This window comes from Pipra filicauda, unplaced genomic scaffold, assembly GCF_003945595.2.
Source record: "Pipra filicauda isolate LSUMZ 115617 unplaced genomic scaffold, ASM394559v2 scaffold110_size2237424_pilon, whole genome shotgun sequence".
Classification (NCBI taxonomy): Eukaryota; Metazoa; Chordata; class Aves; order Passeriformes; family Pipridae; genus Pipra; species Pipra filicauda.
Window position 1 is genome coordinate 775,734 of NW_024103552.1, and position 23,754 is coordinate 799,487.

Genomic DNA, 23,754 nt, shown 5'->3' on the forward strand with positions numbered 1-23,754 from the left:
CAGACCAGCCCAGATATCCTGTTGTTCCAGACCTGAGAGCTGCATTCTTGCCAGGCATCAGGCTGTGCTACAGGCTAATGCAATGAGAAATGCAAGATCCTGAGTGATTTGAGAGGTCTCCCCCACCAGCTTCAGTTGCAGCCCACTCTCTAATGCCGCTGGAAATTTGCCTGCCCTGCTCAGTCCCTCATAATAGCTCAAGTGTTCCTACTGCCTTTGAGTGGTTTCCTCTTCTTCCATCATGACCCTTTGGGCATTTGCCTCAGCTGTGCTACACGAGACCACTGTTGCTCTTGACGGGCAGCTTCCCTCCAGTTTGTTACAGAGGTCACACCTTGTCTGTTGGGGATAAATGGCAAAGTGCTGGCAGGAGGAGGGCTGTGAGCAGAGGCCAGGGCTGCCCTGTTTCAGGCACAGCCAGTTCCAGTTGGCTCCAGTGGACTTATCATAGGATATGGCTGCTCCCCTCAGCCAAGGTGGTGGCAACTTGGGGAAATACATTTTAGAAAGAGCAAAGAAATCCAGAGAGGGAAGGATGGAATAAAAAGAGTGATAAACAACAGAGGGAATACCAAGGCCAGAGGAGGAGGCTGGGGAGGAGGTTGAGGAGGAGAAGGTACTCTGTGTTGGAGCAGATATTCCCTCAGTCTGTGGAGGACCCAGGCTGCAGCAGAGGAAAAGAGTGAGAAGGAAGAAGGAGCTTCACAGTGCCTCACCAAAGGGACTGAGGGCAACCTGTGGTGATAGCAAGGAGGGGAGGAGAAGTGCTTGGAGTGAACTTGAACCTGGGAAAGGCGGAGAAAAAGTGTTTTCTCTAAGTGTGTAAATGCTAGTTTCTTCTTCCCCTCCCCACCTGAATCAAAAATGATTTATTCTAATTGGCAATACATTAATTTCCCCAGTTTAAGGTTTTGTTTTGCCTGTAACAGTAATTGGTAATCTATCTTCCTGTCCTCATCTTGACCCAAAACCTTTCTCTTTTCTATTTTTCCTGGTTTTCCCCTCTGTCCGGTTGCGTGGTGGTGGAGGGTGGAAATGAGTGAATGAGCAGCTGGGTGGGAGACTGGCTGCTGGTGAGGGCATGTCCCACCACACCTTGTCTCTCTCTTTTTGATGCATTTATTGAAGAACTGTTCTGATTACTTCAACTGGCTACAACACAGCAATGACATTCTGTTACCTTTTCAGGCACTTTAAATCTCTCTGAGGAAGGGAATGCAGAGACATTCAATGGAGGTGGCCAGGAGACATAAATATAACGTTCATGCAAGGTTTGTTCTTACATTTCCAGAGCAAAGATGATGACTTGGAATATTATTAAGAACCATGGGATAATTATCAAGTGTAGAAAATAAACATCTTCCAATGTATTCCATACCAACTTGACTGTGATACTGACACCTTGAGGCTCAAATCAGAGTAAGATTCCACTGAAGTATGCAAGGCACACACTACTAGGTAGTCTCAGTCTTAAAGATCCTATAATCAAACCCAGTTCTTCAGTACTTGATCTAATGAATAAGTAAAACACTGCATTGAACTGACAACCCTGAAGCAGTGTGTCTTGGCACACTACGCTCTCACTGTGCAATTCATGCAACTTCTGTTCATCAAGGATAACTCCTGAGGTCTGTGAGTTATTATAAAGTCAAACACTGTTGGGGTTTGCTCCCAGTTCAGTCTAATTCCTGGTCCAAAGAACACCTTCTGCCTCATTTCTGAGTTTTGATCCACAGGAAAGGCTTAAAATCTATCAGGACACAGATGGGATTGAGAACTTTTCTAAAATGTCATTCCACCCAAGGCATTACTCACCAGACAGTTGCAGGAGCTCATAGCTCTTGTGTAGCTCTCTCTATTTTTAAAAAGTTTTAAAAAGACTTGGGGCACAGTTGATGTTGGGACTGAGGACAACGGATTAATTGGGGATTAATTAAAAGAGGGCAGGGGCAGAATTAACTGCTAGGCAAGGGGCAGGATGATGATAGACCTCTCCACATTTTTCATACCACTTTAAATACCAGTCGCCAGCCACAAAGTTGTTGGCTCCACTTTTTCCTGCATGTAAAAGAAAGGCAGGTTGCTGAGTTGCTGAGGACTAGCCCTGAGTTAGGGATGGGACTGTGTTCTGCTGCTTGTTCCAACCTCTTGGACAAGAAGAACAAGCCATGCAGCCCTGTCTCCTTTGTCAGAAGTAAAGGTTCTTCACTTGGAGCTCTTAGACCATGCTGCTAAGGACCGTTCAAGAGTGCTTTCCCCCTCAATGAGGAGTGGCAACTAACGTCAACTAACAGTCTTTTGCTCTTGTCACAATGACCAAAAATTGTAAGGAATTTCCGTTGGGTGTTGCTTCAGACAGGCTGGCAGGGAAGGAAGACACTTTATTTTATGGACATAGCTGCCCTGCACATATATTCTCACAGAAGGAGCAAGGAAGATCACTGGTTCAGTTCCTGCTTCCCCACAGTTCAGAGTTTGCTTCATGCATGCCATGTTTGGGTTGTTTGCTCATCTGACATTACCTGAGGAAGATACCTTGGTTGGAAGCCACAAGAGAGTAAAACATTAAACACTTGTCTCTGTTTTTTATGTTTTCCCAAATTTCACAAATGCAGCAAACTTTAATGCTCAGTACATCTGAGGAGGGTGGAACACAGCATCTTGTAATGAGCACAGCACATGTGGTACTGTGTGGCCTACCACTCATTAATGTGAAAGGCAAAGAAGATTCACGAAATGCCATGAATGCACTGATGTATGTCAGTCTAAAAAGCATGTGGAAGGCAACCTTCTATTGCTGTGGTCAGTACAGTACACGCAACCAAAAGCTGAAATGTGGCAGGCAGTTTCTGTTTTGCTGTATTCTTGCCTTCAAGGCATTTTGAGGCAGTTAAATAATGTGTAGATATTACTTATCTGATGCTGGTAGTTACGATTGAATAACACTTCAATTACTTAAAAAATTAAAAATATTATCCAGATACTTGTCTCCTCATGAATATGTTCCAGCCTTGCCAAATTATTAATAAAAATTTACCAGCAAATTTACCTCAAGCAAAAACTACTGTCCCAGACAGTTATTATGATTTATACCATACATCCCTATCAAACTTAAAAAAAACCCAAAAGAAGTACTTAGTGTACATCAGTGAGTGAGTAGAGTTTTGGCCCTATTCACTCAAAGTTCTGCAAACTGAAGCTTACTCTCAATCCAGTTTGCAGTTCTGTCTCCCTGTTAAGTGAAATATATATGTGTGCACATACACACACATGCACTACCATTTATAGGCCATGTCTTTGGTATGCAGTTAAGAAGGATCACATGTATTAGTAATGCTAGAACTACATGTAATGTAATATCATTATTTCCATTTTATATGTTAATTTTAAAGAAATATTGGGCGATTGGACAGGGAATAAATTAGGAGACAGGGACCCTTTAATTTCAGTGTTATTGAATCCAATCTGATGCAATGGCAGATAATTTGGAACTGCTACTTGGTGATACACCTGAAATGGAATACTGGTGTTAGTCTCATCCCGTGGGACCAATTCCAGCAGAGAGCCTGAGAACTAACCAAATGTTATGACTCTAAATGATGATTCTGTATCACTTCAGAAAACTTGCCTTGCTGTTGATTTTGTCTTGTTCTTCACATCTATTCTCCCTCAGATTGCTGATCTACCACCTCTATGAGCTCAGCAGTTTTAAAGGGCTTGAAAAGTTTTTCTCAACAACCCTAGCACCTCTCCCTTTAAACAACTAAAATTTATTCCTTGTTTATTTGAAGTATGTATACTTTCAAACTTTCAGAAGTCTATGTGGAATTTACTGCTCCAGACAATAAAACCAATCATCTTTTTCAGAAACCTGTAAACACAGAAAAATCTTCTGAGTATTTCCATAGATTTGGGACCCTCAGTTTCCTGCTGTTGAGAGCACTGAAAAATGGCAGGTGTCCCTTCATTGCTCCTTTGGTGCCTTATCCAGTGTTATGGGGGACATTTTCTATCACTTGCATGCTTGTGAAATGGCCCACCTCAGTCCCACCCAACAGGTACTGAAAAGAGACCAGATGTTTCAAAGTTCTGTCCCGAACTTGGAAAAGAAAATCCTTAAATTATTTATGTTTCTAATGTTAAATACTGGGCCAAACTGATCACTGTAAATCTGTATTTGGCCAATGGAGCTGTAATCCAGCTTGAATTTGACCTATTTAAACTGTCCCACTACATTCAACTGATGATTTTTGTTACAAGAAATGTTTTTAGCCAGCCATTGAGAATCATGAGAATCATGCAGCTAAGATGGGGTTAACTGGTATTTTTTCTTAAGCTTATGGAACACTGTTGGTTTTAATATATTCAGTAGTTGCTGTAAAAATGTTATGGAAAGACAGGTTTGAACAAAAATTTTAGATCCGAATGTGTAGTTACAGTTCAAACCTACCTCTAATGGCCTGATTTGGAGCATTCCCAGGATTTCAGAGAGTTATAATTCACATCTGTGTTTTTAACTCCTTCATGCATGATTGTTTGAATGTGCACTTTTGGAACAGGTCCACGTCTAATAGGCTAAATTGTAGGTCCCAAATCAGAAGCCACATGGTATAGCTATATAGTTTTTTATTTTTCCTCTTATAACATAGTCTTCAAATAAGGTTCTGTTAGTCCAGCACATTGGATTAATACAAAACACCAAAGTCTACACTTTCTGCCTACCTGCTAATGAACTCGCACATTTTGATTTCTACCAATGATTTAGTAAAGCATTTGTGCAATGGCCACAATGGAGACTTTTCTGCCAAGTAATAATTTATCAGAGCACTGAAGCAGATTTGAATCATGCAGGACGACTAAGCTGTCCTAGTATGGTAAAGGGTAGTCAAGGTAGACATGAGATTCTCTTGGTTTTAATACTCATTGAGCCAAGCTAATTTATATGTCAAGCACAAGCTGCATTTACTCGGATTTTCCTCTATTTCTCTACTAATTAAAATATTTTAGTTTCGTGGTAACATATGTGAAAGCGTTGACAACAGCATTGCTTATTCCACATGTTAATTATGTATTTGCTCATAGCACGCTGATGAACTGTGTGCATTTCTCACGTTAAGATTTGATTTTATATCAAAGGAAAAATGGAAATGTAGTAAGTGGATTTGTGCTTTTGATTTTAGATATTTCATTTTGTTCTAAACAATCTTGTATGATTCCTCTGTACCACATGTGTTTGAAAATCTTTTGTTGGCAAGAAGTTAAAGAAGAAAGTAATACTTGCTTCTCAGAATAGGATTTTTGAACAAAGCAAGGCAATTGTGCTATTAATGAGAAAGCTAAATGAAACAAATGACAAGGCAAGCAAAAAAACCACACAGCATCACACTCAAGGAATTCACAGGCACACAATAGCTTATGCAATAGTCCTCATCTGACAAAGTCAGTTAATACAGAAATTTCCTTAGAAATATTCATCGCAAAAGGCTGTGGTGCCTATGGTTCAGTAAATGCATTCAACAAGCTTACAGCATTCTTAGCAGTTTTCACCTGTAGGCAGTTCAATGAATTTTATCCCAGCTGCGAGCCTCAAATGATCAGCACTGGGTTTGTAAACCCCAGACCCTGATTGGCTTGGATACCACTCATTCCTGAAAACAGTACTTTGGGAATTGAATTTGTCACATCTCTAGAATAACTTACACCTTTACAGTTTTGTGTGTGCATAAGTGTGTACAGGCATGTAGACGTATATATACACACACAATACACAATACAACATATGCGTAAAATTACCTTGTTTGGTAAACTGCTTTATTGTCATAATCACAAAGGGCTTAAGTTTGATGTATATCATCTTTTTCCTTATGCAATATTCCAACCATTTTCTTCTGTGTATTTTTTTTAAATGAAGGTCTTTGTTTCATTAAAATGTTTGGGTTTGTACTTACTTGCATTTGAGAAGACAGAGCCATTACACTTGCTTTGTTGAGGAGTATGACTCTTTCCAGAGGGCTACACAGATGCTGGAAAGAGAAATAAATGTGTTTTGGGGGAGTTCTTTTTCTTCTAGAAAGCATATTCAAGAAAAAAAATTAACTTTCCCTGTGTTTTTTCTCACAAATGAGAAAGTAATTTACAGCATGTGTTGGGCCATTCACTAAAGACTACAATAAATGATTTACTATTTTCAAGCTAACGAAGTGAATACTTGATCTAAAAAAGGAGAGTGTGTATGATTATGTTCATTTTCCATTTATGACCTTCCAGTTCAAAGATCATCTTAACTTCTGGCTGCCTGATCTCTGTAATTTGCTGAATGTATTGAAACTCATTCTCTTAATTCATGTCTCCAGAGGTGCTCAGCACCTGGCAGTAGTAGGCCTTCAGAAAGCTGTCCAAAGGACAAAAGCAGTGACTTTTTTTTTTTTTTTTGAGTGAAACACCAGGAAAGGATGGCTTTGTCACTGCAGTTCCACACAAAAGTATATTAAAAAATAACATAACAAAACAAAATCAAACCACAGAAATACCTAGTTTTGGTTGGGCTTGTCAGGGTAATGTAGTACTAATGGAAGATTGTATTACAAGACAATAGTTCTGTTTGGAAACAAACTGCCCAGAGAGCTTTTGGTGTCTTTACTGTCATCAGAGGGGCTCTAAAAACAGATAAGTTATGCACATCTGCCAGGAATGACTAAGTATTTTCGGACCCATATTGGGGCAGGGGAGTCAGTAGATCAACTCTTGAGGGACTTATTTTCTCTGAATCCTTATTCAGGTTGTTCTGAATGCAAAAGCGTAGCCTCTGCTAAGGAATCTTACGAGAGTCAAGGGCCGTGACACTTCATTTGCTCTGCACCCGAAACTCCCACTGAAGCCAATTATTCAATCTAATTTAACAAAGACCACAGCTTCTCTGGCTGTGCAATTGTTGGTAACCATCAACAAACTGATTCATCTACAATTGGGCCAAATGTTACAAAATCTGTTTCTGAGTTCTTGTTTGTACCTCCATCATAAGATTACACCAAAATTAAAGCATGCAGTACTTGAACTAACTTCAAAGGCTTAGCTTGCACTTCTAGCTAGTTCAGCCTTTTTATTGGTTCATGTTTTCCATTTGGCTTCAACATTCTGTTCCTTACTGATGCCCTTCTAGAGTTTCATTTGCAAATATTACATCCCTGGTTAGTGAGCCATGCTAATTAATACTGTGGTGGAGGCTATGGATTATAGTAATCTCATGCCTCCTGCTTGGAAAAACACTGCAATTTTTCCAGACGTTTACATGTAATGCCATATTGAATATGGCCAAATTTGTCTCAGAAAAATGTATCCTGAACTCATTTAACCAAAATATATTTAAGTAAGGTTGCTTATGCTGTTATCTATTGCCAGTTTTGTTAATCATGAAGCTCAAAAATTTCAATGCTGTAGAAACCTGAGACCCACAATTTTCTAATTAGATTATTTCAAACAAAACATTAAAGTTAAAATAGGCTCATTTAAGTATACATATTTTTAAAAGTTTATGCCAATAACAAGTTTGTTAAAAAAAAACATGAACAGATGATTTGTCTACTTCTGGAAGCCTCACACCTTTGACTGTGCCTCACCTTTCAAACCTGGGACCACAATCTGACATGGATTTTAGCTCCACTGGGGATTTTGTAGTCAGAGACTGCCTGAATTCTGGGACTTAAAATGTTGCCAAGGTTATGATTGTAAAGAAAATCTATTATATTTGCAGTACCATCAAATATCAAATAAAAGCTATGGAGCCCTTACAAAACATAGCAATCCTAAGTCGATAGATTATTCCAATAAAGAAATAAACAAAAGAAATGGCATTTTTTTTTTTAGGAAGAATCTCTTATTAGACCAGGTAATGTAATTGGAAACAATGAACAAGCTTTCAGGCTCACAATTTTTTCACCAGATCTTAAAGAGGTCGAGAAATACATCATCTCTGGGTTACTTGTTTTATTTTGGGTTTTTACAGTGTTCATTAATTCTCTTTTCATAAATGGACATGATTCGGTCGACGTGACTGAACTATGATGAGACAAGGTACAACAAATCTGAGACACCCCTCACTCCTTCTAGACTCTAATTTCAGACACAGCAATGAAAACTTGCCAGCATCTCGTAAGGCTTACAGTGTCATCACCTCAATGTGAATTAAAACAGACTAAAATGAGATGTTCAGAAATCCATGAGAAAAAGTCTAAAAACTTGTCACAGAAACCAATTGCAAAGTGATACTTTATACATAACCTGAGCCAGTCTTTTTTTGTCAGAATGAGCTCTGTATTGTAATAGGTAAATCAAATAAATGGCAAAGATATCTCTAGGTTAAATCCTACAGTTGTAAATGTTTAGGTATCACTCTCTCAGGGTGCAGTCCCCAACCTGAGCAAGACCCTTCTCCTCTCTCTGCAGCTCTCTCCTCTGAGAGAAGCACACTGAGCCAAGAGCTGCCCAGAGCAAGTATGTTGGGGTATGTATGTAGTGCCCTGTGGGGAATGAGTCCAATCTTCTATTTGAAAGAGACTTTCCCACTTCACAGCCACTGTCTTACACCCATGGGGAAGTTGTTCTATTATTTTCTGTGAGAATTTTTTCCTTGAACAAAATTATAGCTGTGTGAACAGCAGCAGTTTACCACTTTCTGCTTTCCTGGAGGTCTGTTGATCACTGGTCACATCTAGGAAAAACAGAAGCTAACAAAGGGTCTGGCCTAAATCCTATTAAAGTATGAGGAACACTCCTTGTTTCAATGGCTTTGGATTACTGAAGGGTACACATGAATCTTCTGCTCAGACTTACTGTAATGCATCCATGATCAAGGAGGGAGCACGAGTAAATGTACCAGGTGCTTGTGTGTAGTATTTGCCTGTCATGGCTAGGCTTCGCGAACAAAACAGCAAAGATGGTTTAATTCCACATGTTCCTGGAAAAACAAGGATGAGGAATGAAAATATTTTTTCAGAGTAAGGCACCTCTACTCAAATACAGAGCAGTAAAGGAACAGGATAAAAATGTTCTCTTTGACGAATTTATTTCTATTGCAGACAGGCTACATAACATTTTAAACCACAAAAGACAGAAGAATCTTGGCATCATTTAAAGGGCTTTGAGCAAGGAACAGGAACTGGAAGGAGGTGTTTCTTGTGGGTGTGGTTTTGGTCTTTTCTAAGAAAACAGATGATAATGTAGAATGTTTATGGCAATGAATGATGAAGTCACACTTGTCTAAGTTCAGCTTCTAGGTGAGAATGACACATATAGGAAGTTCTATTTGTTTAAAAACTGAGTTTATCTAACGAAGGGTTTCCTGTTGCTAAAATAAGCAGTGTATTTATTTCAGATAGTCCCTCTGAACCTGGAGGACAGAGTGAGAACAATTAATGCAGAAAAATACTCCAGAAAAAGTGGGGGGGAAAGTGTCACATCAGTGTTAATGTCTCATCTGTAGAACCTGGTGTGTTTTCTGGTTCTTGGGCCTGAATACAGCCATGCTGGGAACTTGGGAAATAGCTATTTTTTTAACAGTATAACTCATGATGGTACCAAACACAGGATCATTCACATAATTATATCACTATTTCATGTGTATTGAATATACCAAAATCTGTCTATTTACAAGTGGAGTAAAACTTAAGAAATCACTTTTTTGAGATTTTTCTATTTGAGAAACATGCATACAATCAACAAAGGCTTGTGAAATCCCTGTCTGCTCCATTTATTGTGATTTGAACGTTTTTTTTTTTCCTCTCCTTTGTTTATAATGCTCTTTTGGAAGTACAAAAATATTTTCCTTCCCCCTACTAATTTTGACTTTTTCCATTTTGGAATTATTGATTCACCCTCATTTTTTTGTGCAGCTGCCATTCCAATTGTGTCAAAAAACTTCTTGTGCCACAGTATCTTTGTTTTTTCCACAGTGCCATTGGTTTAGGCAGACACAGCTGTAGCAAGAGAGTATTTGATTAGTTAATTTCTGGCACACAAAGGGGAGGAGGAGCCCAGATATATGCATTTTCATATGTGGCACATAGCATTGTTTAATTTCTTTTTCTTTTGTGATAGAGAGGTGTATTTTATACTAAACTATTTGGGAATGCAGCTGGCTCAGGGGATTGCTGATGTCCCATGTGATCTTTCTCCAGTAGATTTTTTGTTCTAATTTGATCCAGATTATGACTATCTGAAGACTGTTTGTGGCATATGCAAAATCACTTGATTGTCACAGTCCTGTTCCTAGTTGGCGTCAGTCCACACCACAGAAAGTACGGTCCTAAGTATCACAGCTGTCACTCTTTGTGGAAGAGACAAGGATTCACTGCCTAAATTTGCTCTCACTAAAGTCAGAGGTAAATTTTATTTCAAATTTCAGTGGAGCACAAGCAAGAAATTATTTAGCATTAATGCCTTCCTTCACTCCTCAAAAGGTGATCCCTTTCAAGGACCCCATGGAGAAACGTAAACTGTTGCTGGCACTTTGGTATTTCAGAGAGGAAAAGAGGACTGAAGATTCTACTTTGATAACTGTGGCTCCTTTTGAGCAAACAGTCCAAAATTTTCCCAATTTTGTCCCAAAAATTGTCCCAAAGACAGCTGGACTAGGTGCCAGAGACCTCAGAGACTGGGTGGACTGGGAAGGAAACAACTGCTGTTGTCTGTATTATATGCCTTTGTGTTTTCAGAAGGTTTATTTACTTTCATGCATTTAGATGCAGAGGGTCCAGTCAGGTCCAAAACCACATTCAGCCTTATAATCCATTCAGAAACTGAGTCACAGGAAGCAACTCTGTGCACTGACTTAATGGAGCTGATGATCTCTGCCTTCCTTCCATTGCTCTTCCTCCAGTGTATCCTCAATCCCTTTTTTATCTCCTACTTGCACAGTCCCTTTACACAGAACAATAAGGAGTTGGCTGTATATTCCACAGTAATGACATCAAAGAATGATAACAATTAGCACTTCATTTAGCATCTTAACTATAACACAAAGATGCCTAGCCAGCAGTATCTCAGGCACATGGGAAAACTGGTCACACAGAAAAGAATTCAAGGACCTGGCCAGCCATGAAGTAAGCTATTGAAAACAGCAATCAAAATTTTTTTATTTGGAGACCTAGTTCCATCCACAAAACTACCCTGCCTCCACAAGACTGATGTTTATAGGAAAGTTACTCATATATAATCTGTGATGAGAGTAGCCACAAAACCTGCTATGCTTTTATTCCAATTAATTTTGTATCCTCTTTTTCTTGAGGTCAAGTTCAGTAAAGAATTTCTTTCTCATATCTAATCTAAACCTGCCCTCTTTCAGTTTAATTCCATTCTCCCTTTGTCCATGTTGCTACCAAAGATGTTAGACAGTGCTGGTCCCAGTACTGACCCCCGAGGCAGGCCTCTCCTCACTTGAATGTAGACCATTCAAGTGGTCTACACTTGAATATCAAGCTGTTGACCACAACTCTTTGAGTGCAACCATCCAGCCAATTGCTTTAGTCCTTATCCACGGAGTGGTCCATCAATCAAATCCATGTCTCTCTAGTTTAGAGACAAGGATGTTGTGCAGGACAATGTCAAATGCTTTGCACAAGTCCAGATAGATGATGTCAGTTACTCTTCCCTCATCCACCGACACTGTCACCCTGTTGTAGAAGGCCACCAAATTTTTCAGCACAATTTGCCCTTGGTGACATATCTTGCTATTCTTTCTGCATTACATCATTAACATTTGGGTTTTTGTGTTAATCCACATGGGGGAAAACTCTTGGACAGACATTTTTCATTTTGGCCTCAACTATTGTAACAAACTTTTCTTCAGTTTGAGGAATGTTGTCCAAATTGCGTCTATCCAAACCACTCTTGCAAAGACCATTCTCCCAGCTTGTAGCCACAGCTGTATGAGTTCCCTCTGCAATTTTCTACTGACACACTTTTCTCTTAATTCCATCATAGGTAAAGCAACTTCTCTTCAGTTTTAAGGGCCCATCTCTTCTGTCATTTTATGTCAGGATCTGCTGCCTTTGGCAAAGGAGTGAAAAGCTTGAATAAATACCTCATTGCACAAGAGGGACTTGTTTTTTCAAGGCAGGATTCCATAGCATTTAATGTAAATCCCACAAAGATTCCACAGGAATAAAAATGACAATTCCACATGCACGTGGTGATTATGTGGAAATCATGGGCAAAGGACACGTGCCCCATTTCCAAGAAAGGTACAAAAACTGGCTAAGGGATATCTAGAAAGGATTACAAATGGCTTAATTTGTTTCCAGGCTTGGCCAATAAGTCCTGGCAAACTCTATATTAAAGACTTGAGCCCCTTGGCATCTCAGTGTCACCCTGGGCATCCTTCAAGGGGGCCAGCACAGTCTTCTCCCATGGCTCTTAATGGAATCACAGAATCACAGAAGGGTTTGGGTTGGAAGGGACCTTCAAGACATAAAAAGGGACCTGAACATGAGCCAGCAGTGTGTCCAGGTGGCCAAGAAGGCCCATGACATCCTGGCCTGTATCAGGAACAGTGTGGCCAGCAGGACCAGGACAGTGGTTGTCCCCCTGTACTTGGCACTGGTGAGGCCACACCTTGAGTGCCATGTCCAATTTTGGGCTCCTCACTACAGGAAGACATTGAGGTGCTGGAATGAGTCCAGAGAAAGGCAAGAGAGCTGGTGAAGGGTCTGGAGCACAAGTTTGACGAGAAGTGGCTGAGGGAGGTGGGGTTGCTCAGCCTGGAGAGGAGGAGGCTCAGGGGTGACCTTATCGCTCTCTACAACTACCTGAAAGGAGGTTGTTTCCGGGTGGAGGTCGAGCTCTTCTCCCAGGCAACAAGTGACAGGACAAGAGGGTACAATCTTAAGCTGCACCAGGGGCGGTTTAGGTTGGACATTAGGAGGAATTTCTTTACAAAAGGGTGATTAGACATTGGAGTGGACTGTCCAGGGAGGTAGTGGAGCCACCGTCCCTGGCGGTGTTTAAGGAAAGACTGGATGTGGCACTCATTGTGTGGTTGACACGGTGGTGTTCGGTCACAGGTTGGACTCCACGATCCCAGAGGCCTTTCCCAACCCATATGATTCCGCGCCCCTGATTTGTCCCTGCGCGGGGCCGGGCGCTCCGCACGGCCGTGTTTGGCCCGCGCCGCCCGCCGTAGGCCGGCGCCCCGCGCATGCGGAGTGGCGCGGGCGCAGCGGGAGCGCGGGCGGCGGCGTCAGGACCTCGGTGGGAGCGGAGGTGAGGCTGCGCCGCCCGCCCGCCCGCCGGGCTCCCGGGCTCCCAACCCCCCCCCTCCCCCCCCGGCTCCCTCTGCCTTCCCTCGGCCCCCTCATCCCGAGAGTGCCAGCCGCCGCTCCCCCCTTGGTCGCGGCCCCGCGGCAGCGCCGTGACCTCTGCGCGTCCCTGAGGGCGGCGGGGCTGGGCCCTGCGGCGGCGGGCCCGGGGTGCTCCCGGAGCGGGGAGCGGCGCGGGGCTGGGCCCAGCCTGTCTCCAGGACCGCTTAGAGTGTCTTCTGACCTGAATTCCGGGACAGCAGGCCTGGAAGGGAAGACCTTGCAGGGAGGGGGATTTAGTGTGAGCAGCGAAGGCCAGTCTTGATTCCACTCCTGGATGCAAGGAGTGTAAAAACTGATTTAGATTCATGTCATAAATAGGTTGCCCTTGAATGTTGTCCCTTAAATATTGTCATTGGAAGGTCAAACACACGGGAGCACTGTTGCTTATCTTGTGAAGATGATGATTACACCATACAAAAAGCACGATCTAGATCTAGAAAATTGTTTCAGTAGAGCTGCTTCTCCTGCAACTCTCTTTATCTCCTTTTTTCTTTTACTTTTCATCTTTTAGGCAATAAAGTCACCATGTCGTCTGCACTGTTGCCCAAGCCACAAATGCGGCGCCTGTTGGCCAGAAGGATGAAGTTTCACCTTTTTGGGGCATTTTTTGTGTCAATTGGATGTGCAGCTTTATACAAGGTGGGCTCTGTAGTCATTCAGTTACAAACTGTGCTCATTGGAGTGTTTTAAGAATTCATAATATTTTTCTGTTGAGATTCAGTTGAGCTGTTCATCAGAAAGGTTTAGTAATGTATTTTTGTAAGCATGTTTCCAAAAAATAAATAAATCCTGCTAATCTTCATTTGAAGAAATAATATGAATAACCTGTTGCTTTAAGCTGTGTGGTCAAGATCACGCAATTTGTGACAACTTAACCTGGAGTCTCTCAATCCCATACTGCTCTTGATCATTCACACAGTTGATGCACATGAACTCTGGATAGTTTGTGTGTCTCTCTGTCACGTTATCCTAGACTCAGAGTTGTCAAAGCCTTATTTTATCTCTTGACTGATTTCAGAAAACTAGCTCTTAAGCAATTTGGAAAACCCATCCTTCACACTAAAGAGGTCAGTGTGGGAAGGGGTGGTGTGGTCCTTCTGTCCTTTCTTTTGAAGTATCATGTGGAAACGGACCATTACATTTCCAGAAAAACACAGAGGTTGGTCTTCTGATAAAGATAAGAGTAGTAGTTGTTCTTGAGTGCCTTTAACTAAATGATTCTGGGATCTCATACACGAAGCAAACAACACAGTGTGAATTCCTGGGGAAGAACGGGATCTTGGTTTGCCCATTGAACTCACACATGTACGGTTTGCAGCAGAAAGCTGTACAAAATGACTAGAAATGAAGGTAATTTCAGGTAATTCACAAAACTTTAAACTTCTCAGAGCAACAAATGTCTTATCAGAAACAATAAGCTCGCACAGTTAAAGCTCAACATGTACTCAGTACATCTGTTAAGAGGTAGACAAGCTTGTTTGTGGTCAGAGTTAACAATATAAATTTTTTAATATTCTCTGGGTGTATCCCTTATTTGGCACCCCCACTTTAATACCCTAGTAAGGTGGCAGACCATACTTAGAACAAGTAACTTGGATCTCAGTAGGGATTTACTTTGTTACTCGTTAGATACTGTTGTACAAACCCACCTTGGACTTCTCTTCACGTTTTTGGGGGATTTTTGAGCATACTCCCGTGCTTCAGGTGAATGAATATCCAAGGAGTCAGGATTGTGTCTTTTTCTGTTGGTGAGCTGTCAGAGTGGCTTGGCAGTCTTGTAAAATTTTACCAGGCTTCTGAAATTGACTTATGATGTAAGTCAGATGTAGTCAAATTTCAGTTTAGGATGCCATTTTATCTGGAGTTACAGTTTTGCAGCTGCCCACAGGCATAAAATTTGCAATAATGACATGGTTTATGTATAAAACTGTTAGCAGGGATGGTGTTGAACACGAGTATCAGTATAAATGGAGCAGGTTTGGCTCTTAAATATGCGATGTGCTGCTTTGTAACGTACCTTCTTTTTAAGATTTTACTTCAGACATTTGTTTTCCTGACCAGTGGTCAGGTAGCCCGAACTCTGGATTTTAACAGGAAAAAAGTAATATTTAATAATTTCAGCTAGAGGCCTTTTAGACTAATATTCACTGATAGAAATCATAGCACTAACCAAAAAAAAAATTCTGTTAATAAAGCTTTGCAAGCTTTAATTTTCCGTGTGTTACTTTCCAGTTTGGAATCGCTGAACCCAGGAAACGAGCTTATGCAGAGTTCTATAAAAACTATGATGCTATGAAGGACTTTGAAGCCATGAAGGCAGCTGGTGTGTTTGAGTGTGCACCACCCAAATGATGGTAAGCTGCATTTGTAGGTAGTAAGGTACTCTGTGTTAGTGCAGGAGTGAGATTGTTTCAGTGGGATGTTGTGCTTCTGTTGGGAGGTTCTTCCTTTTTTTTTTTCAAATCAAAAGGAATTTCTGAAGAAAAAGGATACAAATTGCACTCAAGAGAACTCTGGGTAATAAAAATGTGAAGAAATAGGGGAATTGAGGGCTGGGGGTAAGGGCAGGATAGGAGCTCCTGAGTAGCTTTTGGGTAATTTATTTAACTCGTATGATATAGGAGACAGAGTGGTGATGCCAGGCCTTTGCCCTCCTCGTGAAACCATGGAGAGGAGACAAAGTTCTTGTATTAAACTCCAAGTCTTCCCTGATTCCACTGTTATGTTGATGCTGTCACATCTTGAACTGCTTAACTTGGGGCTGTCTCTATATCTACTGCTTACATACTTGTGGTGGTACAGTGAGTGAGAAAATGGAGAGGCTGTTTCTCTCTCATAGCTTGCATCTTAATGTAAGAAACAGAGACAGCTTCTGCACATCCTTTTGTATTTTAAAGTTGGTGAGAGGGGGAAGATAACTAGTCATGGGGGAAAATACATTTATATGCACACACACACACATATATATAAATCGCAGTGACGTACAGCTCTGTGTTCTCCCTTACTTGCAACACCAGGAAAAAAGTCTTGATTTCAACTGTGCTGTAGTTACTAATAACTGCACTCACTAAACTGCACAAGCTCATGTGACAACTCAATAAAGAGTTTCTCCACCTTTCTTGATGCAAATTTTTTACATTGAGTTCTCTGCTTCTTCTAAAATTACTTCAGACTAATCTAGAATGATAGCTTTTTCATTCTTTTGGAATGTTTTCATATTGTGATCATTACGTGATAATCTGTGGCTCTAATTATCCTGGCCAGCTGGGTTTTCTCAGCCTGTTTGTGTGAAGCAGCAACATTGAATAAAAGACTTGTACTTAACACTATTAATACTATATTCTGTTTTGTGACAATCTGCAACTCTGTGGTTTCTGCATAACACAATTACATAAAAAGCCCAGAGCTCCATCTCTTCTAAAAAATTAGAGAAAAAGGAAAAAAAAACTTTGTCAGTCCCAAACTACCAACTCCCAGTTGGTTTTTTTTGGTTCTTTTTTTTTTGTTTGGACAGTGGGATACTGCCACTGTTTAGCTATGAGTGCAATGAAGATAAATAATGAAATTATAAATTCACCTGGTTTAAACCAACCAAGGTTTAAATCTTGGTAATTCTGCCTCTGGTTTAGTCCTATTGCTAATATATAGTCACTTTTAAACTTCCTTAGACACTGATTGCATTCTTTAGTCAGGTGGCCTTCATCAGTGTATTCTGAAGGGCCATCTGGTGGTAAAATCATTTGAAACAAACACTGTCAACAAGGATGCATGTTGAATATTTAATTGGAATCATGAGCAGGGTTTTTTTCAATGCAAATATAGCTCAGTTAGCTTGTGTTCCCATTTGCAGATTAAAAATAAAAAGTTGCACATTGTGTGCACCTGTTAAAATTAAATGTTTCCTAAACATTTCTTCCCTTTTTTAATTGTACTGGCTCAAAAGAAAATGAGAGAAATCTTTTTATGTGATTTTGTTTGAATTGCTGATGCTTCTTATTCCTTAGCCTATTTATATAAGAACATATTTTTCACTCTGTAGTAGAAAGAGGCTGTTTTTTGTTGTGCCTGCACATTAATGCAAAAGTAGAAGGGGAAAATGTTCTGTAAAGGACAAGTACACAAAACAGATGGAAGACATTTTTGGTTGCCTCAGTAGTTTAAATCTTAGCTATGGAGGTTGAATTTGATGTCTTTTTTTTTGGTAGAGTTACCTAAAGGGTGGTCATGCACACTCTACATCTCTTATTTTGTTGGACTGTATTCTGTATGTGACAGTAAATACAGTGGCTTAACCTCACTGAATACTCGCTCTGGAATCAGTACTTAGCCCCAGAATTGAGGAAAGGGTAGGGTAGGCAGGGAGGAGAATTCATTAGTTAAGGTGGTAGGAGGGCACTCTGCACCATTTGTTCCTGCTGGGCATGGAGGCACCTTGGCACCTCAGTGTTTCATCAACTTGGTGTGGTCTCTTTGTGGTGATCCTGACAATGGAAACTAAGTGCACGTATAAATCTGAGGAGTGTCCTACCTCTACCTCTACTGTGTGCTCAGTCATAGAAAAATGGGGCAAGCTTGGAGTTTGGTGCTAACCACTTGCATGACTCTTGTCATGGAGCACAGCTGGTCTTGGATGGTATTCAGTATAATAGGGAGAAGCAATTTGAATTTGGTTTTCTTCCTTCCTTGGTAGGCTGCCTGCACCACTTGTTTCCTCTCTGGCTCCTATCCGAAGGCTGCATTCCTTTCTCCTGCAGTCCCTCAGCAAGACTGATTCAGTTACCAGTGTAGCATGTATAGAGAATCTGATGTGCTGTGCAGTGTTGTTCCAGCTCTTGATTTGTTCCATGTTTCACTTCTGTTTGCCACATGAAGGGTGTATGAATCTTAAACCATCAGGAAATAACAGGGGGAATTCCTCTAGACTAAACTACCACATAAACATGTCTCTCTGTTGCTTTGCATTCATACATACTAATATGTTTACTTAGAGCATGAAGTTTGTCCATCATAACGTAATTTTTTTTTATCTTGCAGATCCCATTTAGTCCAAGGAGACCTGATGACCGAACCTTATTTGTTCACTGAATTGAGAAGTGTAATGCACTTCAGTGCATGGCACGCTCTAATGTAACTAAATAAATAAAATACGTATGTCAGTGGCATTTAGTTGTCTTCAATAATGTAGAAATGCTTAAAGGCTCAGATGCTGGGAAGAGTGGTGGAAACTACTCAAGTTTGCTCAAGGTGGTCAGAAACTGCACAAGATGACTAAGTCTAACTTTTCTTTCCTCCAGGAATTATTTGCATCTCTGTTGTGACCAAATTCCACATTTGATAACACAATATATCCCTAAGCATAGACAGCTAGGTTTTCCCAGCTGTTGATGGGAATATGCAAGAGGACAGATGTTACAGGAAGGGAGAGGATAGATTTCTGTAAAGGTCTGTGTTACCTCAGACTTCACAAGGTGAGCTGATCTTGAGAGGAAAGAATTTGGAGAGCCATTCTGGAAATATACTAACCAACCTTCCTGACTTTTTCTGTTGTCATCACTGTATTGCCTTCCTTACATTACAGCAGCAAACTGCTACAGCAAGACTTACAGACTGCAAAAGCCTATTCTTATACATGGTATGTTAGTTACTCTAATTGGGAAGTGACTGTAAACTGCAGGCATGTTCATGTGTGTTTGATGTACGAGGGGAAAGGGGGTATGGGCAGACAAAATAAGAAATACTTTAGGATATTATGGTAATGAAAATCTTGGCATGCTGCTTTTAGACACGTATCATCACCTTTTCAATATCTGGAAGTAGTCAGCTAAGCATAGTTGGGATCTCTGCTACATTCTGTGCAGTCTGAGACCTGATGCTCTTATGCCACGATACCTGTCAGTGAGGACAGGCTTTGTCATTGCCTGTTGCTCAGGAGAAAGGAGGTACTAGGACTGCAGCTTTTGTTTGCTGCATGTGGGTACTAGGAGAGCAGTCAAAAGCTGACTGCGTGAAAGGGGAGGTTTGGTATGAAGCAGCATGACAAATTAGGCCATCTGTGTTGTATTTGAAGGTCTTCGGTTCAAATCCTGTTTGGAGTAACTCTTATTATTTTACATGGATCATTAACTACTTAACACTTAATAGGTATCCTTGAACAACATTTGGACTAATGAAAGCACGTAAGTAATGTATGTGATCCAGAACACTTTTTAGACCAATGTGGGATTTTCTTTGAACTTCCCATACAGGCAGGCAATGCTTCCTTTAAGCAGAGAAAGAATTTGACATTAGTAGTGCAGGGGAAACCATCTAGTAATCAAAATACCCGTTCTCCTATAAATGTAAACCAGAGCTTAACAATAGCAAATGATACCCATTTATCTTCCCAATGTACAGTATAAACATTGTATGCCATTAAGTACTGACTAACATTTTCTCAGGCCTGTGCACGCTTAAATAGCCAGCGGTCTTCAGTCATACTGACAGCTTCAGAGGCAAAGAAACTTGCTACTGCCAGGTGTGCAGGCTAATAGACATGACTTCCCGTGCAGTTCTAGTCCCTCTGTTCTTCCCAGTTGCTATGAATTAATTTACTTTTAAATTTTAAGTTTCTTCTAAACTGTTTAAGCAAGCAGCAGTTATTGTAGTCTGTTCATTCACTTACCAGCACATGTTGATTTAAAGGAATGAGTTTTGTGATTGAAAGCAGTTTTTGACAATACAGCAGAGCTCAGAGGTGTCTCTAGCTAAATGTATTGAACAAAGAAAGGTGAGCTCTAATTTTCATGACTGTGCTTTGAGAATCTGCAGGCTGTAATCATTGTTTTCTATATACATTCTGGTTTCACACTGGATGCAAGGCAAGTACTTCCCTTCAGCAGGCAATGCCAACCAGCCCACAGCTTGCATTCCTTGGAGTAGAGACAGCAAAGCTGGGTACCTAACCTGCTGTTCTGAAATCAGCATCAACCTGCCAGTTTTTCTTTTTTTTTTTTGCCTTTGTCAGCAAGAGTTCAGCTAATTCTATCTTACAAAGAACGGGAGTGGGACTTAGCATAGTACAAGACCTGTGAATAAGACCCTAATCAGTTGCTTGTTACAGGGTCTGGCGTGCTGTTTCTAGGAGATGCAGGGCTGAAAAAACATGCTTGTCCGCTCTGAGACCATCCCAACTGTCTAAAGGTCTTTGTTGTATTTATGTATGAAATAATATATAAAAAGGAGTTATTTGACCTAAACTACTTTGGGAAAGGTCTTTCTGTGTATAAGCCTGACCATGCCTTCAAATTTTTTGGCTGGCTTGCTTTATTCTCGAGTGTTTGAGGAGTGATTGATTGTTCTGGAAGCAAACTAAAAAGATAGATCTGAAGTTGTGAGCTCTCCAGGTCTAAAGAGCATTATGAGAGTAGGCATGTTTTAAGAGTACACATTGCAGTGCTTTAGCAGCTAAGTACAGGCAGCTGCTCTTTGGACAACTTTGTTTTCATAGTTCACGCAGCTCATATGTAGGAGAGGCTGATTTATGTGCCGTCTCTACGGGGAGAAAGAACCTGTCTAATGCAGTAAAGATGCAGCTCAATTCACTGAAGAAAAGTGTAATTTAAGCAAGTGTTTATTCCAGGAGACTGTAATTCAGGAAAAACAAACGTATTTTAAATAATGGCTGAAATCTACAAACTTTTAGAAATGAAACTGCTGTCCCTCATTTTTTACAGGTGTGTTTGCATCCCCTTGGCTTGTCTGTGTATTGCATAAATAAGGAACAGACTGGTTTAACTCAAATGGTGACTACAGTACTGTTTTGATTCTGTCACAAAAGCATAAAACTTTTCAGTACACATTTTTTGGCAATCTAATCATCAGTTTTTGCTTCCAAAGCATTGTCATGATCTATTGCATTTTCTGGTACACTACAAAGTCCAGTGACCAACCGGAATCTCATGGGGTCCACGTGAAGTTTGTACGTCAGTACTGTCATTGTTCTGCATCTTGTAACTGAATGACCAAACACCTCACAAACCCAAGTATTATAGGAATAGCTTTATTATCTTTAAACAATTCCATTATATTACAATTTATCCATCAAAATGCAAAATTAGAAATATTAAACAATTTCCATAAAATATTCAGGAACAAAGCATGGGTGTGTATATACATATAGATTTTTTTAAATAGTGTTATTTAAACAATGACTAAGTTATTAAACCAGTGTATGAAATGTTGATAATGGATGGGCTTATTTCACAGTCAGAAAAGGATAATGCAGACCCCAGGCCCCAGTATTGCCAGTACATGAGAGACACGGCTTTTAGAAATACCTTTTAACAAACCAACTCACATGAAAAACATTGCAGTTACTACATTCTTATTTACTGTGCATTTGGTCATATCAAGTATGCATAGAAGTTATTAACTCTAAAGCATATGCTCCAAATGGTGATCAGATTTTATTCCAGTTCTTGTCTCTGACTCCAGCCATATTCAGGAATCTCCGGACAAATTCATGTCCGTAAGCACACAGAAAAGGGGAGAAAAGTTAACGTGCATAGCTGAAAACCAAGTAAGCTTTTGAGTTTTAAAATAAAACTGCCGTAGCTAGATTTGGTTTATAAAGTCATCTAACTGTGCCCAGAGACAGTGATTTCTTGTCTACAACAAGAAATACAGGTATTTAACATATATTTGTAAGTGTATTGTGATGGTATCATTAACTATTAATGTGCCTGTGGGTCCATAGTTTTCAATCCATTTGGAAAAAAAGAAATCTCACTTTGCTTAGTACATATTTGAAAAGTCATGTTTCTAAATATTCCTGGTTTTATCTGTTTCAAGATGATAAGCATAAAATGAATTAGGGCTGAAGGGAGCACATACAATGTAGATCAGAAATAAGCAAGACCCCACAGGGCTGTACTTAGCACCTGCACATCTGGGTTACATTGAGCTTATGGATTTTAAGGAGACAGCTCTGTTTCTTAAATTTTCGAACTGCATGTTACTTCCAGCTAACGACCAGACAATGCACAGTCATACACACATTGAAAGTACTTCTGAAAATTTGATGGTGGATAAAATAAAGTTTCTGTATACAGACAGTTTTAAAAATAAATTCATGTTGTAGGTCATGTTTTGTCCTCCAAACCACACAAAGGCACTAGTTTACATTACAGACTAATGTCCTGCAAAACTTCAGTCAAATAAAGGAAGCTATTTTAAGGTTAAAGTGGTGCTAAAACCCAGCTGTCACTAGTAACTTAAAACAGCCACACTGGGTTTTTCAGATTTAGTGGGGGAAAATGTTTTGCCTCAGGATGCACATGTTGGGGGAGTGTGGGTGTGGGGGGAAAGGCTCAGCCTTGAGCAAGTTTTTACAGCTGAGTTATAAACCTGGTTTATAACAGAAACTGGCAGACCCTAAAAGATGATATAGAGGTATTGATAGACATTTGTGTGTGTGGCACAAATGTCTGTATGCACGCAGTTTTCCCCTATTCTCTAATTTTTGGTTATTGAAAAGAAAAGGATTTTGATTGAGCTATGGTCCAAGGTTGTTCCTTCTCACTTTATTCATTTGCCAGAACACTTTCCTTCCAGCACTAGTATTTTGGCTAGAGAGCAGGAATGTTGTTAAGATTAGAAAAGCTATTGGGCTTTGTTATGAATTTCTACCTCCTCAAAAATTATATGCATCTCTACTTGATGTAGGTTACTGCAGAGAAAGCATTACTTTCACACTGGTATGGCATTACTATACTCAACACAAATAACTACTAATTAAATCCTTTCCTCAAGGCCTTGTTTTTCACCATGGTGAATTTGCTAATGAATACTTGTGCAAAATTTGGATCAACTACATACTGATAGGTTTTAGTTATAGTTGGGGGCTGTTCAGCAGCCACAGTTTGCAGTGCTGGCGCTGTGGAGGTGCTGGGAGCGAGGTGGTAGGATGTCTTTGTGATGTACTCCACCAGGCGGTTGTACTGCTGTTCTGACAGTCTCTCTCTACCTCCATCGGCCTGAAATCAGATACGATAAAATAATCACTGAGTATTTGACGGCAACTGAACTGAGTAGTAAGGACAACGATTCCATATTACTCTCTTAAAAATCTTCCTCCCTAAAATATTTCATACGATAGTTCAAAAGATTTTTTAAATCAACAGTGTTCTCCCATAGTTTAGTCTTTGGTGAATTAGTCCTCCCCTCCGCTGTTTTGGACACTTCTGAGAAGCTCTAACTCTGCCACAGAAAATTTAAGCAGTATCTTTTGAGAATTTCATGGATGGGCACCTTGGCCATGAGTAGAACTTTACAACAGATCAACTCTTTGTGTACAGCAAAAGCATCCAGATCCCTTTTAGAAAAATGCCAGTAGCTCATGGAAGTGCTTATCAGGTAGCAATTC

The 23,754-nt window shown here is 40.3% G+C and overlaps 3 protein-coding genes across 4 annotated transcripts in view; 2 read left to right on the top strand and 1 right to left on the bottom strand.

Moving 5' to 3' along the window:
• The window catches only part of RGS22 (regulator of G protein signaling 22), a 66,597-nt gene extending 62,719 nt beyond the window's left edge, over positions 1-3,878 (top strand). Inside the window, exon 26 of the mRNA XM_027717606.2 lies at positions 1,189-3,878. Within this exon, the coding sequence (XP_027573407.2) occupies positions 1,189-1,253 (65 nt within the window). The 3' untranslated portion in view covers positions 1,254-3,878. The remainder of the gene's footprint in view (positions 1-1,188) is intronic.
• A 9,281-nt stretch (positions 3,879-13,159) lies between these two features.
• On the top strand, positions 13,160-18,514 carry LOC113986170 (cytochrome c oxidase subunit 6C). The gene is made up of 4 exons (XM_027717681.2): positions 13,160-13,254; positions 13,864-13,991; positions 15,585-15,706; positions 18,387-18,514. The coding sequence occupies exons 2-3, from the start codon at positions 13,878-13,880 to the stop codon at positions 15,702-15,704; spliced, it is 234 nt and encodes a 77-aa protein (XP_027573482.1). The 5' UTR covers positions 13,160-13,254; positions 13,864-13,877; the 3' UTR covers positions 15,705-15,706; positions 18,387-18,514.
• Positions 18,515-21,371: 2,857 nt separating this feature from the next.
• The window catches only part of VPS13B (vacuolar protein sorting 13 homolog B), a 427,213-nt gene continuing 424,830 nt past the window's right edge, over positions 21,372-23,754 (bottom strand). For both annotated transcript variants that reach the window (XM_027717679.2, XM_027717677.2), the window contains exon 62: positions 21,372-23,365. In XM_027717679.2, the coding sequence (XP_027573480.2) occupies positions 23,120-23,365 (246 nt within the window). In that variant the 3' untranslated portion in view covers positions 21,372-23,119. The remainder of the gene's footprint in view (positions 23,366-23,754) is intronic.

Coding starts and splice junctions, on each gene's coding strand:
- LOC113986170 (XM_027717681.2), top strand. CDS start 13,878: ATGTCGTCTGCACTGTTGCCCAAGCCACAAATGCGGCGCCTGTTGGCC. Junction 13,992..15,584: donor GATGTGCAGCTTTATACAAG/GTGGGCTCTGTA, acceptor GTTACTTTCCAG/TTTGGAATCGCTGAACCCAG.